Source organism: Macaca mulatta, chromosome 2, assembly GCF_049350105.2.
Source record: "Macaca mulatta isolate MMU2019108-1 chromosome 2, T2T-MMU8v2.0, whole genome shotgun sequence".
NCBI lineage: Eukaryota > Metazoa > Chordata > Mammalia > Primates > Cercopithecidae > Macaca > Macaca mulatta.
The window spans coordinates 106,901,154-106,926,040 of NC_133407.1; the positions used below are offsets into that span (position 1 = coordinate 106,901,154).

General features: G+C 38.9%; 1 protein-coding gene across 5 annotated transcripts in view; it reads right to left on the minus strand.

Moving 5' to 3' along the window:
• The window catches only part of ANO10 (anoctamin 10), a 238,809-nt gene that overhangs the window by 197,166 nt on the left and 16,756 nt on the right, over nucleotides 1-24,887 (minus strand). For all 5 annotated transcript variants that reach the window (XR_013414552.1, XR_013414551.1, XM_015131207.3 and 2 more), the window contains 5 exons: nucleotides 24,423-24,557; nucleotides 11,263-11,382; nucleotides 7,608-8,177; nucleotides 5,716-5,771; nucleotides 2,618-2,692 (listed from right to left, as the gene is read on the minus strand). Coding sequence is in view for 3 of the 5 variants with exons in the window: in XM_015131207.3 (XP_014986693.2) it covers nucleotides 2,618-2,692; nucleotides 5,716-5,771; nucleotides 7,608-8,177; nucleotides 11,263-11,382; nucleotides 24,423-24,557 (956 nt within the window). In the remaining 2 variants the exon portion in view is untranslated. The remainder of the gene's footprint in view (nucleotides 1-2,617; nucleotides 2,693-5,715; nucleotides 5,772-7,607; nucleotides 8,178-11,262; nucleotides 11,383-24,422; nucleotides 24,558-24,887) is intronic.

A 24,887-nucleotide genomic window follows, 5' to 3' on the forward strand; every position in this document is an offset into this window, starting at 1 on the left:
CACAGGCAATAAAACCAAAAATAGACAACTGTGACTACATTAAAGAAAAAAGCTTCTGCACAGCAAAGGAAACAACACAGTGAAGAGACAATTGTTGAATGGGAGAAAAGATCTGCAAACTATGCATCTGATAAGGAACTAATACCTAGAATACCAGAATATACAAGGAACTCAAACAATAGCAAAAATACAAATAATCCCATTAAAAAGTAAGCAAAAGACATGAATACACATTTCTCTAAAGAAGACATATACATAGCCACAGGTATATGAAAAAATGCTCAGCACCACTCATCATCAGGGAAATGGAAATCAAAGCCACAATGAGATATCATCCTACTCCAACTAGAATAGCTATTATTAAAAGACCCAAAAAATCCAGATGCTGACAAGAATGTGCAACAAAGGGAACTCTTATACACTGTTGGTGGTGGGAATGGAAATTAATACAGACATTATATAAAAGAGTATGGAGAGAGGTTTTTTTTTTTTTTAGACATCTAAAAAAAAAAAAACTGAAAATAGAACAACCATAGAATCCAGCATTCCAACTATTGGGTATTTCTCCAAAGGAAAAGAAATTAGCATATCAAAGGGATACCTGCACCCTCATGTTTACTGCAACACTATTCGTAATAATAAAGAAACAGAATCAACCTCAGTGTCTATCAACAGATAAACAGATAAGGAAAATGTGGTATATATACACAATGGAATACTAGTTGGCCATAAAAAAGACTGAAATTCTGTCAATTGCAGCAACACGAATGGAACTGCAGGTCATTATGTTAAGTGAAATAAGTCGGGCACAGAAAGACAAATATCACAGGCTCTCACTCATATGTGGGAGCTAAAAACGTTGATCTCATAGAGATAGAGTGGGATGACAGTTACCAGAGGCTGGGTGGGTGTGTAAATAATGTATTGTACGCTCCCAACATATAGAAATGATAAATACTCGAGGTGATAGATACTCTAAATACCTTGATTGATCATTACACCTTTCTTTTTCTTTTTTTTGAGACAAGGTCTCACTTTACAGTGCAGTGGCGTGATCACAGTTCACTGCAGCCTGGAGCTCCCAGGCTTAGGTGATCCTCCCACCTCAGCCTCCCAGGTAGCTGGGACTACAGGCATGTGCCACCACACCCAGCTAATGTTTTGTATATTTGATAGAGACAGGATTTCGCCATGTTGCCCAGGTTAGTCTTGAACTCCTGGGCTCAAGCAATCTGCCTGCCTCAGCCTGCTAAAGTGCTGGGATTATAGGCATGAGCCATTATGCCCAGCCTTCATTACACATTTTATGAATGTAACAAAACAGCATATGTACCCCATAAAAATGTACAACTAGGCATGTATTAATTTAAAAAAAAAAAGAAAACAGAAAAAAAGAGCCACCCATAATTCCACAACCATAACAAAACCACTGCTATTTCTTGGGATATTTCTTTCCAATCATATATAAAAATAAAACTATAATTATCCTATATGGATACAACTTTGTTTACTGCTTTTATCACTTAATATGTGTGAGCATTTTCCCATGTCATTAAAAATTCTTTTTTACTTGGCCCGTACACTGCTGTTGAATTAAGTATTACTCCCAATTTTCGCTATTATAATGCTGGTGCTTGGATATCTACGTACATGAATCTTTGCTCCTCTCTGATGATTTACTAGGGATGAGTTAAGGTTCTTGGTAAAGCTATCAAGAGAGCCGCTTTCCAGAGATGTATCAATCTCCACTTTTCTCAGATAGGTATGAGTGTTTCCATCACACCCCACCTTTGCGGTATTATAACTGTTTTTTTAAGCAGTCCTCCATTCCCCTATTTTCTGCTACATAAAGGAGACTCTTTAAAGCAGAAGAAATGAGAAGTCACATTCGACTAATACACTATTACATGGGACCACTATTACATGTACATCCAACTCATCAATTCCAAATGTATTACTTTAAACTTTCTCTATTTTGAAAAATAATCTTTAACAAGTGGAGTCTACGCTTTGAGACTCCTCACCAACAATCTCAGAATATTAAAACTGGGAAAAAAACAGCCATTTACTTATAACTGGTTCAAATATAAAAAGGAGAATTTAGAATCAATAATTAGTTTTTAATTTATTATTCATTGGTATTATGTGATCCAGAAATGACAACACACCAAAATAAATGTCAGACACTTTAGAAAAGATACAGCACTGCAAAGGATCCACTGGTGTCTAAAGTTTAACAACTTATTAATTTAAAAATTAAATTTGCAAGACCTAGGGTTACACCAATCATCCCCACCCAAGGCACACAAAACAGTTCGATTAATGAATACTACATTTTTGCTGTTAGAGTTGCTTACAAGCTTTGAGGTGAACTATATAATTGATTTTACTGCCCTATACTATTAATTTTTCAGGTTGGTTAGGTTCAACTCATTTCAGCTGAGCATAATACACAATGTGATTCCTAATAACTTTTTATTTAGAATTTGCTTTAAAATATACAAAATTTAAAAGGTTTTTATTTGTAAAAATAATTTGAAGCCAATTGCAGCATCTAAAGAGAGAAAACCACCTCCATGACCTAAAAAATTGATATTTTTCTGTTATTTATACTCACCTGGCGCAAAAGCTTCATATCTTTCAGGACAAAGGCAATGTAGAAGAGTGAGGCAAAGCAATTGAGAAAGTTGAACTGCCAAAAAAAAAAAAAAAAAAGGATAAGTGTTAAACACTACTTTAGAGTACTTTATTACAACTGTAATGTAGCATTTAAAAATGTAATGAGAGACTTCCGGTCTAAATGAAATGAAGAAGTCTTGTTTCTCCCCATGTCTCCTTATTAAATAAACAAACTCTGGAAATAACAAACAAGGCAACCAAAGGAGAACTCTGAAAGGTGCTTAAAGGAAGATGAGATGGTTTAGGAACCCAGAGCTGAAGGAACAACACAGCACATGCACACCTTAAGTTCCCCCACCCAACAGAAGGAGGAGACCAAGGCCTGGCATTTCCCAACCCCAACCTACCAACCCAGGTTAGCCCAAGCAGGCTCATTCCTCCCACATTTGAATAGGAATTCTGTCAGTGCCAGGGGAGCCCTGCTAAACCGGCCAGGGGAAATCAATGAGGACCCCCCAACTAACAATAAGTTTCCTGGGGAAGTGCTCTTCTTCCTTGCTGGGCCTGAGACTCCCCTGCTCCACAGAGAGATCCCAGGATGGCCAGGCAAGCACTGGCAAGAAAGACCCCATCACAGCAAGCCCATGCCTGGAAACCCCATCAAAAGTAAGTGGGGCAGCTGGGTGACAATGGCAAGGGGGCCCCTGCCACAAGGGCCTAATACAAGAGGCCTCTTCATGCCTATGGACCTGAGATTCTCTCTATTACAGAGAGACAGCAGGTAACTGGGAGGCTATTAACAACCAGTCTGGCCTGGGAAGCATCTTTGTCACCATGAGCATGAACTCCCTCGCCCTGCCAGATACACAGAAGCAGGCTGGGTGAAGGGAAGTACCAATTAAGGGGATCCTTCCACAAAAAGTGCCATCTCTTCTAGGAGTTCCCTGCTCAAGAACCTATAGCTTACCCCCTGCACCAGTGGGTTTCCTTTCTGCCTCCCAGCCCCCATGCTGACTATTCCAACCCAGTAGCATCACATAGACAAAGGCTGCTATGTGTACAGGTGTGAGTGCTTAATTACTGCGGAGATGGGGGGGTCGTTCTAGAAAGTGAGCAGTAAGATCAATACGGCCACAGGACAGGGGTGCTAAGTTAGAGCAGAAGTTGAAAAGCAAAAGCCTGGGAAGGCTAAGAAACACCATCCCCTTAAGATTAAGAAGGAAGAGAAAGGCCTAAGAAGCACCATGGAGGAAGAAGACTTTAACCAATGGCTTTTTTTTTTACAAGGCAGTTACCTTGTAACTGGCATCATCAGAAAATAATAAAGTCTCACAAATAACTGAAGTCTTCAAGACAAACGGAATGTTTTTACCTCTGAGGGAAAAAGCTCCTCCTATAATAACGTTTTTGAATGAACTTTTTAATGTATCCCATGTTTCCCTACTTTCTTACACAGAGAGCACAGAACAGAACTTCCTTGCGGATTTAGCACCAACATTCTAAGTATCAGCCATTTCACAGGGTGAAGGAGGCCTTCGAAGTCTTTTGGATATGTAGGGCTACTTTTTGCTTTCCTAATGCCCAATTGTTGAATTCTTATCTCTTATGACAGGCTTTCATTTCCTTACCTGTTCTTCCTCTGTAGGTTTGCCTACTTCCAGAAATCTAAACACCCTCATGATGGTGGTTTCTGATTTTTCAAGGACCGAAAAACCAAATAGATAAACTTCTTAGAATGATTTCTACGGCTAGAACAGAGACTCTAAAAGAGGGCCTGGATCCTTCTCTTGGGAGTGAAGTACATGGACTGTGTTAAATCAATTCCAGTTGAAAGTTCAGAGGATTCTTCACGCACCTTTCTTGATTCTCACTTATGTTACAGATGACTGAGGTAAACCCCTGATAAATGAAGTGTTTTCAAGCTGGTATTTCTTTATTATGGAAAGAGGCAGACACGTCAGCTTTTACACAAACAGCAAGCAGGTTACATACTGCTTTCTCTCTGTCTCTTTCCTCCCACCTGTCAAAACATGCTGGGAACCTTTTGAGCTTTGGAAATTTAACCAAAAAAAAACCCTTTTTTTAATGTAATGTTCCATCACTAAACAGGTTGTGGTGCCAGGAACGATTGCTGAATAGTAAAACATTCAAAGAAATCACCAAAAGGAAAAGAACAGAAACATTTCTCAAAAGTGGTTATTTTGTTGTTGTTGTTGTTTTTGTTTTTTGAGACAAGGTCTTGCTCTGTCACCCAGGATGCAGTACAGTGGTGCAATCTCAGCTCACTGCCACCTCTGCCTCCTAGGTTCAAGCAATTCTCCTGCCTCAGCCACCCGAGTAGCTGGGATTACAGGTGCCACCACACCAGGCAAATTTTTTGTGTGTTTTATGGTAGAGACGGGTTTTCACTGTGTTAGCCAAGCTAGTCTCAAACTCCTGGCCTCAAGTGATCCACCTGCCTCAAGCTTCCCAAAGTGCTGGGATTACAGGCATGTGCTACCATGTCTGGCCCGTTAGTTTAGTTTATTTTATTTTATTTATTTATTTATTTATTTATTTATTTATTTATTTATTTATTTGAGACAGAGTCTCACTCCGTCACCCAAACTGGAGTGCAGTGGCGCCATCTTGGCTCACTGCAACCTCCACCTCCTGGGTTCAAGCAATTGTCATGCCTCAGCTTCCCAAGTAGCTGGGATTACAGGCCTGTGCCATGATGCCCAGGTAATTTTTCTGTTTTTAGTAGACACAGGGTCTCACCATGTTAGCCAGGCTGGTCTCGAACTCATGATCCACCAGCATAGGCCTCCCAAAGTGCTGGGATTACAGGTATGAACCACTGCACCCGGTCTAGTTTTTAAATAACTGGAAATTGGCTATGATACAACTCTTATATTTTGAAGTCTTACATCACATGCACATTTGTAACACGACTACTGAACACAGAGGTAAACATATTAATCAATCCTCCTTGCCTATTTGCACAAAATATGTTAATTGATAACTTAGAAGCAATTCTTCATATTCGTATTCCTATATATTATGTAGCATATATCAGTTTCATAACATGGATTTGTATATAAATGCTGTACTTACCACTAAAACTTTCAGAATTAGATGGTTCTGATAGGCAGATTCCAATCTATGATTCTCTAAAACATTAAAACACAGAGGTAACTTCTCAGTAAGAAAACAATATGAAAGCACTGTTATGAGGTCAAGTGAGTTGCACTGAGGGAAGAGATGTCCAACATCAGAGCCTCAGTCAGTAAATGATCTAGGCTGTCAATCACAGCTATGCCTTACCACCAAGAGCATCAAACAAGGACACATTTTTCAGGGTAATGCAACAGCATTGTAGTCTGAAATTATTTTTTAAATTACTGCTACAATGAAATTTGGGAAGTGCTGGCAAACAATCCTACAGACAGCCACCCAAAGACCCTGTATAAGAAGAAATAGTGAAAACTAACAGTAACCACTAAAGAAGAGGGCAATAAATAAAGTTTTCTGTAAATAAAATTCTGCAAGTAAAGTTTCATGTGGCTTACAAGGGTTAACTTGAAAGGAAACTCAAATTTCTATCTTAATCTAGAAAAGTTAACACTGCATAGATCCCAAAGCAGCAAGATAAAATGACAAAAAGGAAGGTTCTGAAGAGAAATGTCATCTTACACACAGAGTGTTGGACTGACCTGGATCTGAACGCCAACTCAGCTATTCAGCCACTGCCTAACCTTGGGTAAGTTACTTAACCTCCTGATACTCAGCCTTATTCCCTCAAAACAAGCCTGACCATCTTCCTCCCAGGGTCACTCTCAGGATCTAATATAAAACTTTAGCCTAGTATTAGCATAAGGAAAGTACTTGATAAATGACAGCTGATATTGCTATACAACTAATAAAAATAATTTAAAACATCTTTTTTCTTTGAGACAGAGTCTTGCTCTGTCGCCCAGGCTGGAGTGCAGTGGGCCAGGCTGGAGTACAGTGGGGTGATCTCGGCTCACTGCAACCTCCGTCTCCCGGGTTCAAGCAATTCTCCTGCCTCAGCCTCCCAAGTAGCTGGGACTACAGGTGCCCGCCACCACACCAAGTTTTGTACTTTTAGTAGAGACGGGGTTTCACCATATTGGCCAGGCTGCTCTCAAAATCCTGAACTTGTGATCCACCCACCTCAGCCTCCCAAAGTGCTGGGATTACAGGTGTGAGCCACCACGTCTGGCCCCTAAAACATCTTTATGGCCCATAAAGTTAAGGCCTAGACTTCTTCCTAGGGAATAATATAGCGAATTTGTTCATTGGTTTGAATGAATAAATAAATTAAAGAGTGAATGGCCTATCAAGACTATTTTCAACTTATAACCAAGTTCCTTTTTTACCACAGATATATCCATAAACATCTGCCTTCAACGAGTTCAATAGCAGTCCTCAGTGCCTCACACCAACTAGATACTCCATTTTAGGAAAGTGGTCACAGTTGATTTAGCTGAGTATCATGAAGACAATTTTTTTTTCTTTCTTCTGTGGCTCTAGCCAGTGACACAATTTCAATCTATTTTACCCTCGGCATGAAACACAATGTCACAGTATTAGGAGCACAAGTTTTGGAGAGATAGGTCTGAATTAGCCTAGCTCCATTATTTGCTGTCTGAACCTCATTAAGCATCAGTTATCTTTATCCACAAAAGGGTGAAATAACTTCTACTTCACGGTACCCTTGAGAAGGTGATGGTGAGATACTGTGAATAAAGTGCTTAGCAGGATACCTAGAACATAGTAATTAACACTCGATAAATGAGAGTTATGATAACCATGGCATGGAGATCATCAGTGTTCACAAAGCTGATGAATTTTTCCTCATGTCTCTATAATGAGCCAAAAGCAACATCTATTTTCTCTGTAAGGTAGCAGCTATATGAATCCCACGATCTAGGCAACATTTCTTACAGGCAAGTAAGACGTGAATATAAAGCCTGAAGTCTTACCCCATGAAGTTAAAAACTCGGCAGCATATCGATAGAGACGATTCATGATCTCAATCACAATGGCATAGATGATGCTGGGCACATACAACAGGACACTGGTCCACTCAGACCTGCTGTTCTCATGTAGACCCAAGGCCCAAACCTCCAAGTCGAAGTAAATCATCATGACATACAGTGAGAAATAGAGGCAGAGGCATACAAATGGTAGGGAGACCAAGTAAATGCGCAACTGTCTCTTGTAGCTGGGGTACAGAGGCTCCTCCTTCCCAGTGATGGGATTGATACCCAAGACACCATGAAATCCCGGCCGGGGCTCCTCAAACTTTCTCTTCATGAGCAATGTCCCCCACCTGTAGGTCATGTCGGCACAGCCACGCTTCCACACTTCCAGAATCACCGTGGACCAGATTAGGTTGAATGAGGCAAAGATCACATACTTGTCATAGTCTTCCCACACAAACAAGTAGTAAGGTAACCCAATGACAGCCATGGGGATTAATGCAAAAGTGAAATATTCCAAAAATCCAAAGTACAGAGCAATTGTTTCCCCGAAGTAGCCACGAATACCGTCTATAGTGGAAAGAAAGAAAGAAAGAAAGAACGTAAGTATAGACTACCAAAGACTTTAAAAAATCATTTCAAGTACACTTATTCATTTTTTAGTTAAATGGGGATTTAACCCTCACTTCCCAACCAGCGTGTGGTGGTAAATTCAACCTCCATGCAGTACAAAGACCCTGCTTGTCTGCATGGCAGGTCCAACATTTCCCCCAGATAAGCGCCCAGGCCTTAGCTGCAGGGCCTGCTCTGCAGGCGCCTGGACTCTGTTTCCCCTCACCTGGTAGATACATTCTTCCCAAAGGAAAACTCATCTTGTAGCTTACCCAAAATCTCCAAGGTCCTAATTTAAGTTCAGCCATGGCCACTGCACATTAAATTTAATTTATGCTCCCCACTTTTCTCCCACTTTAGTGTTATAAATGTTCTTTTCGAAGAATACTCCCCATCCACAAAATTCTGCTCTTCCCTACCCAAAGACAAACTTTCATCAATGTGTCATGGCAAATTTTTCAATACACTAAAGAAAAATTATTCAAAAGCACAAAACAGGATTCTACACATGAACTCCCAGAACAGCCATGGAACACATTTATTAACACTTTCATATATGCACTGGGAAGAAGGTCCAAGCAACATGACTGCTAATGTTCTGTGAATGTGACACAAGCTAACTGACTCTAGAGAGGTCACCAGCACCATCCTTTGCCAGCCTCATCCACATGGGGAGTGCTTGGATCGTAAGAGCATCCTGCACCAGGACTAGGGTGGGAAGCAGGGCATGAGAGGAAGTGTGGCAGTGGGCGTTATTATTTCTTAGTTAATAACACACAGTTAACATATTTTTCTTAAGATAATTTGAGTAGTCTATAAAGGTGAGTTAGAATGAACTGATTTTCTCCTATCCTTAATTCTTCCCCCTAACCCAGGAGCAAATGAAAACAGTAGGTATGATGTCACCTCAAATTTAAATCAGGTTAAAGAACATCTGATCTTTTTTTTAAAAAAAAAAAAAAAAAAAAAAAAAGGTGCTCATGACACTTGGCTCCACAGCAGATGACCTTCCCCTTTTAATCTCAAGGAGCCTCAAGATTGGCCTGTATCCCAGATGCTATCACCAGTCTCAGTTCCCAGAGACCCCAAATCCACTACCACTCCATGCCTAGCCTTCACCATCGACTTTCTCCCTTTACTTTCTAAGAAGTAGCTAATAGAGGCTGGGAGCAGTGGCTCACACCTGTAATCTCAACACTTTGGGAGGCCAATGCAGGCAGATCACCTGAGGTCAGGAGTTCAAGACCAGCCTGGCCAACATGGTGTAACCCCGTCTCTACCAAAAATACAAAAATTAGCCGGGCACGCTGATGTGTACCTGTAGTCCCAGCTACTCAGGAGGCTGAGGAAGGAGAATCGCTTGAACCTGGGAAGCGGAGATTGCAGTGAGCTGAGATTGCACCACTGCACTCCGGTATGGGCCACAGAGCGAGATTCCATCTCAAAAAAAAAAAAAAAGTAGCTAACAGATACAGTCACTTTACAAGTCCTAGAGGCAATATTCAAATTCCCTCCCACTTAAATGCCAAAACAAAGTTAAAGAGTTATAAGTATAACATAAAATGACTATTGTATGACCCAGAATTAACAAAAACAGAACTTTTCCTTTCAGAGAATACAAACAAAATTCAAAATGTAATTTCAGAGTTTGATCTTAAAAACAATTTTTGTTTGGTAAAGCATTATATAATAGTTGTTTTCAGAAACAGAAAACAGAAAGAAAATTATTTTAGAAGGATAACATTAAACAAAATCAAAAGGAAAATATCCTTTAAAGAAAAAATGATAGTAATGCAAAGGTGAAATCTACGAGCTTAAATTTAATTCTCATGCTTAAAAAACATAACCAGACTAAAATACTTGAATATCCATATTGATAAAATTTTAAATAATGCCCAGCATATACCAAATAAATAATTATTATTATAATTATATTCAAAGAAAATGGACAGATCCAGTAATTCATGCCAAGGTAATCACAAATCACCTCAAAGATGTTTGGCCTGCTAGTTGCCCTAAGTGTGGCATAGCTTGGTTCATTCTAAATAACTGGCTCCTCAAAAATAGAAATTTTCAAATACAAAATAGTCATTCATAGTCAAACTAAATTCTTATTAAAACTTGTTTGAGGCCAGGCACGGTGGCTCACACCTGTAATCCCAGCACTTTGGGAGGCCAAGGCTGGTGGATCACCTAAGGTCAGGAGTTCGAAACCGGCCTGGCCAACATGGTGAAACCCCGTCTCTAATAAAAATATAAAAAATTAGCGAGGTGTGGTGGTACATGCCTATAATCCCAGCTACGCAGCAGGCTAAGGCAGGAGAATTGCTTCAACCTGGGAGGAAGAAGTTGCAGTGAGCTGAGATTGCACCATTGCACCCTAGCCTGGGCAACAAGAGTGAAATTCCATCTCAAAACAAACAAACAGATAAAAAAACTTGTTTGATTCCAACTCTGACACATATGCAGGAAGGCCACTCTGAACTGTCTATTGTTGGTGAAGGGTAGTGAAAGCCTATGATTCAGCTGATCTAAAATAGTATTAGAACATCAAAAAAATGCCAGGCACAGTAGCTCACGCCCATAATCCCAGCACTTTGGGAGGCCAAGGCACAGGCATTGCCTGAGCATGAGTTCAAGACCAGCCTGAGCAACATGGCGAAACCCTGTCTTTACAAAAAATACAAAAAATTAGCTGCGGATGGTGGTGCACGCCTGTGATCTCAGCTACTCACGAGGCTGAGATGGGAGGATTGATTAAGTCTGGAAGGTCAAGGCTGCAGTGAGCTGTGATCATACCACTGCATTCCAGCCTGTGACATAGTGAGACCCTTTCTCAAAAAAAAAAAAAGTTTAAATAAAAGAATAAAGAGGTCATCTAACCCATCTTATTTCCCCCACAAAATGTTTTCCCATATGCAGCTGGTGATCCCTGCCTAGTAGAGCACTAAGTACCTGCCCAAGGGAGCTGACTCCACTGCTGGATCATAACTTTTCATTAGAGGCCTTCCTCTTCTTTAAGAGAACAAGTACTGACACATACCTATGGGCTGATACTTTAAAGCAAACCGAGTGTACCAGCTGTCCTCAAGCTTCTTCAGGGCTTCATTGTCATGCAGTGGAAACACCTGAATCACGATGCCAGACGTGAGCAATCTTCTCACTGCACAGGGAAAATGTGCCAAACTGCATGAAATGGACTGGAGATGGTGCATGATACGCTTCAGCAAGTATTATAAGGACACTCCACAGAGGAATACAACGCAAAGTCATACTGCCTACTCCAAACCTATATATTCTTTCGTTTTTCAGAATGTAAATATCTTTACTATTCTCTTTGACTATGAAGCAAAACAAGAAAATATAACATTTTACACCATACAGAAGTGTACAAATTAGACGAGAGGCCCCTGTTAGTCTCTCCTTCCCCTTGAAAACAACCACTGTAAAAAGCAATGTAGTGTATAACCAGACATAAAAATATATCCATATATATTTTAAGAACAAAAATAAAATCATTTTATACACATTACGGTGTTTTGTAATCTCTTCTCATGTAGTAGTATACAGTGAATTTTTTTGATGCCAATAAAAATAGAACATGAAATGTCCTTTTAACAGTACCATAATATTCCCTTGTATGAAAAGCTGTAATTCAACTAATCCTCTATTTAAAAACATTTGTTTCCCTTTTTTTGCTATTGTAAATAATGCTAAAATTTGTACAAATACCATTCCCTACCTGTCTACTATTTCCTTAGTACTTAGAGGGGGAACTGCTAGGTCCAAGGGCATATGTATTGTAACATTTGACACATATTATAAAATTGTCTCTAGAAAAAATTTACCAATCTGTCCTTCCACTACAGCAAAGATAAGAAAATGTTCAGTTCCTTTCATTCTTGTTGATAGAGTATTTTCAATCCTTTTCATCTCTTCTAATCTGATAACAAAAACTTACACTCACAAATAGCAAATAACAAAATCAAATTAAGACTTCCTACTTTTAGCAGTCATTTGACTAGTATGGTTTGAACACTCATGCACATATCTGGAAGAGATAAATGAATTTAACCAAAGACAGTATCTCCCAGCAATATTAAATGAAAATTTGGAATTGTCTCATCCACAGTAATTAGAATGACTCAGTGGATGGAGAAGAGTGTCTTCAGGTCTTCAAGAGGAAGTGTGTTCTGTAGATATGGAGAACTCAAATACAATGCCTTGTGCCATATTTGGGGAGATGGAATATTTTCCACATGAGTTCCTAATACAGTCTGTTACTAAGAATATGGCTGCTTATAAAATGAAATTTGGCCAGGCACAGTGGTTCACACCCATAATTCCAGCACTTTAGGAGGCTGAGGTGGAGGATTGCCTGAGGTCAGGAGTTCAAAACCAGCCCGGGCTCCATCACAAGACCTCCATCTCTACAAAAACAATCAAAAATGAGCTGGCCATGGTGGTGTGTGCCTGTAGTCCTAGCTACTCAGGAGGCTGAGGTGGGAGGATGACTGGAGTCCAGGAGTTCAAGGCTACAGTGAGCTATGATAGTGCCACTGCAGTTCAGCCTGGGCAACAGAGCAAGACCTCATCTCAAAAAAAAAAAAAAAAAAGATAAAATTTGCATTAAGAAAGGATGCTTTGCTGTTTTCATCCACTGATAAGCTTTGAGCTCTTTAAGGTTTATCAGCTCAAGTCTTCGGAGGGCTACCTCCCTTATCTCCTATCTACCTGTTACCAGAGACAGGTGATAAAAATATCAAGCATAAGACCCCTTATTGAGGACTGGCAAATAAACGTCTGCAGTGTGGAACAGAAACACAAAGTGTTCAGTGTAGTAACACTACATAGAGACAATGTAGTCTTAGGACAGGTCCCCATCATAAACTCTTCAGAATAATTTAAAAGTAAACCCAACTTCTTAGAAATGAAAAAGAAAAAGATAATAAAGAGATATCTGGTACTAACAATAGGAAAAGTCTGAAAAAAAAAGATTCTTCATATATGGTTCCCCCCACAATTATATTTTCATAAGTTATACGAGGAAAAAAGTTTTTAAAAGCTAGGTTTGTGATAAAATTATCCTTCATGATTGTAAAAAAGTATACACTCAAAGTATCAGTAACGAGGGTAAAAAGACATGTGGTTTAAGTTACTCAGTCTCTGGTACTGGCAAATCCATTTTTTAATATTTTAATTCTAACATGGTTCAGTGGATTTTTCTTCAGCTTGCAAGAGTTAAAGTTGATCACACACGACTGTTCTGATTCTTAGTCCTTATTTGGGGACGTACAGGCTACAGCTGATTCCTTCTTCCTATTACTACCCTTGTAAATTACTACATGAAGTTTTTTAACTGAACTGATTTATAGCATATAAATTATTTCTAAGTTCTGTTTTAAAAAAAAAATGACTCCATTCTACTGTAGAAGACTTTCCAGGCAGGCATAAAAACCAGTTTCTAAAAATAGGACTGTGAACTGAAGACTTGGAGAGAATATAAAGCTGCAGGTCCTAAATTACTGATCTTCTGTTTATCAGTGCCAAAGTCATGGTTCTGGTTTCAGTTTCTAAAAACAGAGGTTTGCTTTTAGGTGTTTTTTTTTTTTTTTTTAAATCCTCCAAACTTCTCATGTCAGTTAAGAATGTAATTACTAGGAAGGAGACTTACCTTCAAAGGAAACCATAATGCCATGTGGGCCTATTTAAAGAAAACAAAAACCTCAGCCAGAGTCCTTCCTTCAAGAGTGCTGAATGATCTCTTGTCAAGTACTGGGGCTGTAATAGCCATTGAACCGTTAGCCAAACAAATCAAAATTTAGTTTAAGAGAGACTATCATCAGTAACATAGTTTACAGTAGGACCCTCCAGATTAACTAATGCAATAACAATACTAACACAGTACTGCTTCTGTCTTTGGTTTATGTGATGTGTTTACTTCAAAAGTAAAAGCAAAATCCCTCTCGTAACTCCTTACAGCATTTCTGTGGGGGAGAGAGGAGCAGGTCATGCTACCTCCAATCCAACAGGGGGTGATAAGCATAGATGCCTGCAGGAAGTGGTGGCCAGCAGCCTTTGCACAATGAAGACAGTCCCTGTTCCCACAGCTGCTGCTGCACCTAGTACTCTAGCACTCAGGTGTGAAGAGATCACTTTTGTCTTAATAATAAAAAAAAAATCTTTCTTAAAACACTATCATAAGGTTCTAAAAGAATATCTATATAATATTAAAGACATAATACATGTGCCAGGAAGTCCCATCAATCAAAACATGATAAACATCCAGTAGACATTTTTAGACACAGCTTTAATCTAAATAAAGTAACATCCCTTAGGATATGGTTAAAATGTAAGAAAACCTTGGATCCCTTAAAAACTCCTCTAAAACTCCTTCATTAGGTTATTTGCATGATGATTGACTGTTAATCACTAGGAGAGGCAAAGTCTGAGGGCATGAAAAGATCTTAGAAGACATGAAAACAAGAAATGAATGGCTGTCAAGATGAATGCTTGGGGACTAAGACACATGTAGCCAATTGCTAATTCTCCATGTTGCTTGTCACGTGGTGGAATGAGGGGGAACCCTAATATGCATGTAAGGAACACGGCTGTGCTTTGGTCGAGGATAGCCCAAGGTAAACATCCAAAGTGACTCAGCAACTTTAGAGCACAGGCCATAAAACTCCACTTGTTATCATGGCCATGTAGCCATAACATGGCTTTAATAGATGGACAGTGGGGAGCCAGAACACGGCTCAGCTCACGCATACCCAGAAAGAGAAAGAGTTAGGCTGCTGACCCTGGAGAGCCGACCATGCAGTTGTGTGTGGGAGCCACCGGACTAAGCAGCTGAGACAGGGCGAACAGTGTGAGAGAAGTGTAAGTAAGCTGCTGCTGAAGACAGCTGCTGAATAAAACTACCTTTCACCTGCCTACGGACCCCCAGGTGTTCTTTCGGCTATTGGCTCATCCACCCTCTCCCTTCAGACCTCAGCATGAGCTGGAACCTGACCCCAAGCATAACATTCGGCATAGTCATGGACCTACAATGCACATCTCACAGCGCCATCTAACTGCCTTGAAATCATGTTTACATGACAAAACTTGCTATCTACTTAATGAAAGCTTTCTATCAAAACACAACATTACAGCAAGCAGCAAGCAACTTTATACGTGTATGTAAAATGAAAATCAAATTAAACGTAAGATCGGGGGAGTGTTTCTCATGAAAGTCCTGGCCACCTTTCAGTCTTGAGGGGCATCACATTGGGCAGACTAAAGCCTCACCTCCCAATTAGCCTCACAGAGGCTGCCTAGGGGAGCAGATAACTTCAAATAAAATGAAAATAGCTTTTCCACTTATTTCTGTAGTTTAACTTAATGAAAATCTAGGATTTAAGTTACTCCAAGTTTTATTAGTTCTAAAATTTGCACTCCCAAAATAGGTTATAGTTTTAATTATGCATATGCCACTTTCCTTCCACCAAGTATTATTATATAAAATTAAAGTGATGCAAAAAACACAGCAGTTTAAGGATCACATTCTCAAAGGCATAAAGGAAGAGAATAATGCAGCATTTAAAATCCCAGGACTGACAATTTATTTCTTATCTCAGTATAAAAATCTTTCCAATGACCACGATCAAGATGATTTTATTGTACTCATATTTAGTACCAAAATGGAAGGAAAGGGAAGGGAGAAGGGAGAAAGGGAGAAGAGAGGAAGAAAGGGAAAAAAAATCCTTGTTTACAAAAGCCTCATCCTGCCAGAAAGAAAGTTATTTCTATTATTGCTTCAGGATACCAGACTGGCTACCTACACAGTTAGAGAAATCCATTTACATATTTCCTTGAAGGTTTTCATTCAGCTGAACATTTATCTCTTTGAAGCAACTAGAAGCATTTGAAAAACTGCTGCTCCATTATCCCATCTGATCAAAGAGCACACTCACTCTTTTCTCTGTCCCAGCCACATCCAAGAGGACGTACCTGTGCAGAAACTCACAGGTGGAAGCCGTGATTTCCATATTATCAATGTGCATGAAAAGGGAGAAACAGAATGCTTACACTAACAATCAGAACCGTGCCCCAGTCTGCTTCGTATTTTATTGGATGCAGTACCCAGCTGTGTCTGAAAACATGCCTTCCCGCTAGGAGATGACGAAAGATTTAAAAATTTTGGGACAGTATCAAACAACTGCTTAACTACAGAATGTGGAAATTGTGGTTACAAATAGTGGCAAAAAGATACCTCTACCCTATTCTTGTTCGTGATGCCAAATTAAAAACAAAAGGAAACAAGAAACATAAAAAGAAATCCCTATCTTTCATGCAAGTACGAAAAAACAAACTAAAATCCCAAATCACCAACTATAAAAAGAGGCCTTGAAAATCAGCCCTGGGTAAACTAAGAGCACCCATGCTTCTGCAAACCTGGGCCAAGCACACAAAGGGCAAGGCTGTCCTGGAACTGGGTATGGTAAATCACAGTCCCCTTGCTCAGAATGCAGGCAATGAGGGTGCACGACAGACACCTGGAGTATGTCTGCTCCCTGCCTGGCACCATAGCCAGATAAGAGGCCAGGTTAGAGGAAGAAGAGTGACCTGCTGGGACCCAAGGATGGAAGGTAACTAGCTATGGAGCTGTGGGTCTTGGTGGGTCAAAGACAGGCCTAACTGCCAAACACAAGAAAAACCCTGCAAGAACAGTGCACCATGGAGGTTCTCTTCAGGGACTAAGATGGCTCAAGGAGAACACACTGCCAGGCAAAATCTGAGCTTCTCACTACCACAGTTCCCTGCTGGAAGCCCCTAGCGCCTTCTCTCTCCTACACACACTTTCTTCTAAAAATGGCCAGTCCAGGAAAAATAGGGGTTCATTAAAACACAAGTAATAAAAAATAAGTAATAATCACAAAGAAACTGGCATAGAGCTATACAAAAATACTACCTGGAAAAAAGGGGAAACCAAAAATACTACAAGGAAAAAATATATAAACGAAAGTCGAAGAACAAACAGCGGAAAATTACAGCATCCAGCAACAAAAAACTATGAAATTCTTCGTGAAATTAAAGAAATTCATGCAAACATCCCATCTCTGAAATGAAAACTCAAAGAAGATCTCTGAGAGCTGAAGGAGAGAGCTCAGAGAAGCAATACAAGAGAAAAATCTATAAACTTGTTAGATTCAAGTCATGATAAAAGCAACAATAAAAAGGAAAGACTGAAAATACAATCAGGAAACAGGCAGACAAGCCTAAGAAAATTACGTAAGAACAAAGACTTGAAAATACTACAAAGAATATGTAAGAGCCCACATATATAAAATTGGCACCCCTCAAGATGAGAACAGAGCAAATACAACCAAATAACTCTTCAAAGAGAACTGAAGAAAATTTTCCTGAAATCATGGTAATCCTTACTCTGCATACTGAAAGAACATATGTCCAACCAAAAAAAAAAATTGATAAAAAATAACGTCAAGACATACGCAGATAACTGGAAATTCAGACAAATAAGAACAATGAGTGCCTACGTTCAAACTTCCTGATACCTCCTAAAAGCCATGCAGATGAACAAGGAGAGCAAGTAAAAGCACCTGTAACATATGCCTACAGCACAACCCAGAGACAGGGGAGACTGCAACATGCAAGCCAGGCAATAAAGAACCAACACCTGGAAGAGATCTTGGCCACAGACTAGAATGGTGCAGGAAGCCCCAGCAGGAGCTGCAGAGACAAACGGGGAGGCCAGAGGAGTCTATTTGGTGTAGGAACCCAGATAACACCAATGAGGCCTCATCACCCTCCTTCAGGAGAAGGCCCCACACCAAGTGGGAACTTCCAGAAACAAGTCTGAGACCTGATGGGTCAGAGCTCCGACAGCAGGAAAGGCTGAAGGGAAGGGCTGGAAAGTACACAGAACAAGAGGCAAGCAGACCGGAAAGCACTGCTTCTGGGAAATGCAGAGGGAAGTGTCTGGAAAAGTAATGGACTTTGGGAGTAGCAGCCTATGGGGAAGGAAAGGAAGTTAAAAAGTGATTAAGAGTCCTACTGAATCAAGATCCCACATTCCATAAGATCTCCTGCTAATGGCTGATAGAGGAATATCCTCAATATTTAAATGTTAATGAGAAAAATTTTTTTAATCAAGAAGAAAAAAGCAAGCACAAATAAGACAAGGGAAAAATACCATTAAAACAGGAGTTTAAAAGATGCTGAGAGAAATCTGTACAAACCAATTCACACAAATTTGAAAGCCTATGTGATAAAATGGAAACTTTTCTAGGAAAATATAATTTACCTAAACTAACTCCAGTAGTGATAGAAAGTCTAAACAAATCAATTTCCATAGAAGACTTAGAGAAAACTGTTCAAAAACCTAATCCACAAACATCAGAGCCAGATGGTTTCATACAGAAATTCTAACATACCTTTAAAACAGGTTAGATTGTGACTACATATAGTTATAGAACAAAAAAGAAAAATGAAAATCTTAAACTTCATCCAGAACTTGCATTAATATTAAAATTAGCATGGCCTTACAAGCTATTTTATGTAAATTGTAAAATAAAGCAAATTAGTAATTATGGTGATGTTATTAAGAATCAATATTTTCAATATAAGTAAAAAGATACAAATATAAACCAAAGAAATTAAGTGATAGCCTATAATGTTAAATTTGAATTGACTATATCAATATAAATTCATGATTTTCAAAAATATATTTCCTAGTCTTTTCCACTGAAATGGGAAAAAAGATGGCATAGCCTATATAAGATATTTTAAGCACACAAAAAAACACTTTCAACATAAAATATAACATTAACACACCATAACCTAACACAAAATATGTAATTTGTTTAAGTTTACTCAGTAAATATTTTACTTAGCATAAATTTACATAGTAAAAAAAAAATCCTCAGATTAGAGTGCAAAGCAAAATCTGACTACATCCTGATATAAGAGATCTATGTAAAATGATACTGAGAGGGGCTGAAAGTAATAGGCTGGGCAAAAACATTCTAACAGATGCAAACTGAAATAAGGCAAGAACCACAAGACAAGGCTGAATTCAGCAACAATAAAACATTAAGGAAGATGAAGAATAATATTTCATAATGATAAAAGGTGCAATCAACAATAAAAATCTATCCAAAATCTTTTTGCAGCCAAAACATAGCTACAAAATTCATAAAACAAAAGTAAAAGAAAATACAAAGAGCAAATTGGCAGGAACATAATGAAATTCCCATAGTTGTTATAGAGATCTAGGGCTATGATGACTCAATATAGCAAAGTACAAGGGATACAAAAACTACATGAAAAAATTAATAATGTATACGTAATATAAATTGTTGAATACAACAAAAAAGAAATCTAAACACTCATGTCATATGACTACTGATGCAAACATAATAAAATATTAAATGGAAGTCAGCAGGAAAACAGATAATATAAGCAAGTATGGTTCACCATGGGAATAAATGAATGAGTTAATATTAGGAATTCTATTAACATCAGCTGCCATATTGATAATGTCAGGGGTAAAAAAACAGATGTCATTAATATATAAAATATAAATTAAAATACAAAATATTCTTAATAAAGTAGAAGGAATGAATGTTTTCCAAACACAACAAAAATTACCTAGTCAAAAGCCAACATCCTGCTGAATGCTCAATATAACACGCATTCCCTTTATAAACTGAAGCAATCGGCTGGGCACAGTGGCTCACGCCTCTAATCCCAGCACTTTGGGAGGCCAAGGTGGGTGGATCACCTGAGGTCAGGAGTTCAAGACCACCCTGGGCAACACGGTGAAACCTAAGACAGCAGAATTGCTTGAACCTGGGAGGCAGAGGTTGCAGTGAGCCAAGATCGTGCCACTGCACTCCAGCCTGGGTGACAGAGCGAGATGAAGCAATCACTATGGAAGGCAATTTGGCAGTATCTACTCTAAAAGATGCGTATACCTTTGATCTAACAATTTCACTTCTGGGACTTTTCCTACTTTATTTTTAATGAAAACATTGAAGGAAAACAATTAGATGTTCATCAATATAACATCTATATGATGGAATACTAGGTGGCCAAGAAAAGGAATGAGTTAGCCTAATTTGGTATTCTACAATAATGATCAAAATATATTGTTAAATAAAAAAGCAAGTCCAAAATGGTATGCACAATACACTCCCCATCTCTCTGAACATGTCTTCTCTTGAACAGAATTTCTTTAAGGGTATATAATAGGGAAGGAACAAAGGGATTTGGAACATGGGACAGGAAAGAGACAACTTATCATTGTCTAAATTTTTGAACTATTTGAATTTTCATCATATACATGTATTATTTTTTAAATTGACAGAAACTAATAGAAAATAAATGCAAAAATTGTAAGATGCTTGGGAGAAGTATTTTCCTGCTATATGTTATATAAATTGAAAGGAATCATGCATATGTCCACCGTACAGATGATAAACCCTGTTTTTATCAGAACTCTGAATACAGTTCGGAATAGGCTAGAATAAATACTACATCTTACTTTAAAAAAGACTTTCTATAAAAAAAATGTAAAAATTATAATTTATCCTAAGAAAATACTCTAAAATGCAAGAAGGTCAAGAAAGATTACAATTTGAAAAAGCTCTGTCAAAAGTAAGGCACAATTCTGAACACAAAAGAGGAAGTTAGAAGTTAGAGAGTTAAGAAGTTAGAAAGGCAAATAAAATCTCAGAAGGCCTTCTATTCCCTATCATGTCTAAGGAAATCAGGAAGTCCAGAAAAGATACAGCATCACCTATGAAGAATTCTTGCCAAAAATTTTCCAGTTTTCAGTAAAAACAGAGGATAGGGGAACAATGAGAAAATCTAAGAGACAAATGGCATGGTCTCTTCAGCAAGTCGATGTTATGAGGGAAAAAATGGAAAAGAGAAACTATTCTATATTAAAAGAGACAGACATAACCAAACAACATGGGTTAACTTAGACTGGATCTTAGTGTGAGCAAACAAGATCTAAAATATATTTGGTGACAACTGGGAAATGTGAATATGAACTGGTTCTTGGGCATCTGTCTGCCTGTGAGAGATAGGACTAGCTGGATTTACTAGGCTGACTAAGAATTCCTAAGCCTAGCTGTGGAGGTGACTGCATCCACCTTTAAACACAGGGCTTGTAACTCAGCTCACACCCGACCCATCAGGTAGTAAAGAGGGCTCACTAAAATACCAATTAGGCTAAAAGCAGGAGGTAAACCAAGGTAATAGATTCAATGCCATCCTCATTAAGCTACCAATGACTTTCTTCACAGAATTGGAAAAAACTACTTTAAAGTTTATATGGAACCAAAAAAGAGCCCACATTGCCAAGACAATCCTAAGCCAAAAGAACAAAGCTGGAGGCATCATGCTACCTGACTTCAAACTATACTACAAGGCTACAGTAGCCAAAACAGCATGGTAATGGTACCAAAACAGAGATATAGACCAATGGAACAGAACAGAGCCCTCAGAAATAATACCACACGTCTACAACCATCTGATCTTTGACAAACCTGACAAAAACAAGAAATGGGGAAAGGATTCCCTATTTAATAAATAGTACTGGGAAAACTGGGTAGCCATAAGTAGAAAGCTGAAACTGGATCCCTTCCTTACACCTTATACAAAAATTACTTCAAGATGGATTAGAGACTTAAATGTTGGACCTAAAACCATAAAAACCCTAGAAGAAAACCTAGGCAATACCATTCAGGACACAGGCATGAGCATGGACTTCATGTCTAAAACCCCAAAAGCAACGGCAACAAAAGCCAAAATTGACAAATGGGATCTAATTCAACTAAAGAGCTTCTGCACAGCAAAAGAAACTACCATCAGAGTGAACAGGCAACCTACAGAATGGGAGAAAATGTTTGCCATCTACTCATCTGACAAAGGGCTAATATCCAGAACCTACAAAGAACTCAAACAATTTACAAGAAAAAAACAACTCCATCAAAAAGTGGGCAAAGGATACGAACAGACACTTCTCAAAAGAAGACACATGAAACCAACCAACAGACACATGAAAAAATGCTCATCATCACTAGCCATCAGAGAAATGCAAATCAAAACCACAATGAGATACCATCACACACCAGTTAGAAAGGCGATTGTTAAAAAGTCAGGAAACAACAGGTGCTGGAGAGGATGTGGAGAAATAGGAACACTTCTACACTGTTGGTGGGACTGTAAACCAGTTCAACCATTGTGGAAGACAGTGTGGCAATTCCTCAAGGATGTAGAACTAGAAATACCATTTGACCCAGCCATCCCATTACTGGGTATATACCCAAAGGATTATAAATCATGCTGCTATAAAGACACATGCACACGTATGTTTATTATGGCACTGTTCACAATAGCAAAGACTTGGAACCAACCCAAATGTCCATCAATGATAGACTGGATTAAGAAAATATGGCACATATACACTATGGAATACTAGGCAGCCATAAAAAAGGATGAGTTCATGTCCTTTGTAGGGACATGGATGAAGCTGGAAACCATCTTTCTCAGCAAACTATCACAAGAACAGAAAACCAAACACCGCATGTTCTCACTCATAGGTAGGAAATGAATAATGAGAACACTTGGACACAGGAAGGGGAACATCACACACCGGGGCCTGTTGTGGGGTGAGGGAAGCAGGGAGGGATAGCATTAGGAGATACACCTAATGTAAATGACGAGTTAATGGGTGCAGCACATCAAGATGGCACATATCTAACAAACCTGCACGTTGTGCACATGTACCCTAGAACATAAATTAAAAAAAAAAAAAAGAAATAGTCAAATCATCTATCGCCTGAGAGCACAGGGGGAGGGACAATGATAGGGATACAAACCCAGGCATTCGAGCAGGGAGCGGCAACCCACTTTGGGTCCCCTCCCGTCCTATAGGAGCTCTGTTTTCACTCTATTAAATCTGGCAACTGCACACTCCTCTGGTCGTGTTTGTTCTGGCTCGAGCTGAGCTTTTGCTCACGGTCCACCACTGCTGTTCGCTGCAGTCGCAGACCCGCCATTGACTTCCACCCCTCCGGATCCCACAGGGCGTCTGCCACGCTTTTGATCCAGCGAGGCACCCACTGCTGCTCCCGATTGGGCTAGAAGCTCGTCATTGTTCCTGCGCAGCTGAGTGCCCAGGTTCATCCTAATGGAGCTAAACACTAGTTGCTGGGTTCCACAGTTCTCATCTGTGACTCACAGCTTATAATATAACATTCATCGCACGGCCCAAGGTTCCATTCCTTGGAATCTGTGAAGCCAAGAACCCCAGGTCAGAGAACAAAAGGCTTGCCCCCATCTTGGGAGCCGCCCGCCCCCACCTTGGGAGCTCTAAGAACAAAGACCCACCAGTAACACCTGGATGAAGATTGGAAGGTGGTATTACACTATTAAACGTAAACCATGTGGTCCCAGCTACTCAGGAGGCTAAGGCAGGAGATTACTTGAGCCCAGGAGGTGGAGGCCGCAGTGAGCCATGTTCACACCACTGCACTCCATTCTGAGTAACAGAGCAAGACTGTCTCAAAAAAACAAACAAACAAAACAACAACAACAACAACAAAAAAAAAACAGACTAGGGGACAAAGAAGCTTACATGTTTAAAGTGTATCTTAGGCAGCAAAAATGTTCTGAAGCTTTGCCACTATCTGGGTTTGAAGCAAACTTGGAATTATGCATTATAATAAACTCATTCTGCAAACTAGTATCCTCATTAAAATGAAATCACACAAAACCAAAAAGTTGCAAAATTCTAATTTGCATACCCAGTGAGATCAGAGGAAATGGAAAGAGTGCTCCAGGAAAACACCATGTCTTCCCTTTTATATTCCTCCACAGATTTTCATGTACAATATTAGGGCATAAAGTAAACTTTGCTCATTTTAATTGAGTAATATGTATATGTGTTCACACTGGATTTTAAGCTAACTGTATGCTATGAGACCTTGATAAATAAGTAGTCAACAACACAAAACAAACATATTGATTTAAAGATGCACTATACTGAGGTTCCAAGGGGAAAAGATACGTTCATAAAAATACAAGTCATTGTAAGTTTGTGTAAATTCTTCTGTAAGAGGGAAAAAGGCATCTATAATTTGCTATTTATGTCTATTAAGAAAAAAGCTCATTGACATAATGACTTACACAATGATTTTCCTGGATACAGCTTTGCCTGGGGGTAGCCAGGGATCATTTTTTCATCTTTAGCTCTAAGATTTTCAAGTTCATGTTTGATAATGAATTGACATTCCGCCATTGTCAGGAAATCATCATTGTTATCTAAAATAAGACAGAAATTACCAGATTTTAGTAGTGATCAAAATAAAAATATTCCAATTATCTGAGATTATAGAAACAATGGTGTAAACAAGCAGCAATTAACATAAGTAATCAAAGTATGAAGCTGGTAAATTAAATAGAACATAAAGCTCCTTAGATATTTTACAAGAATAAAAAAATTATGTTATGCCTTCACATAATACAATTCTACAATAACCATTTTAATACTTATAGTAGAAACATTCAAAAAGCATATAATTGATCTCATTTAGTACCAATGAGCAGAAAGCAGTATTTTCTTAAATTATAATAATATATTAAACTTATTAA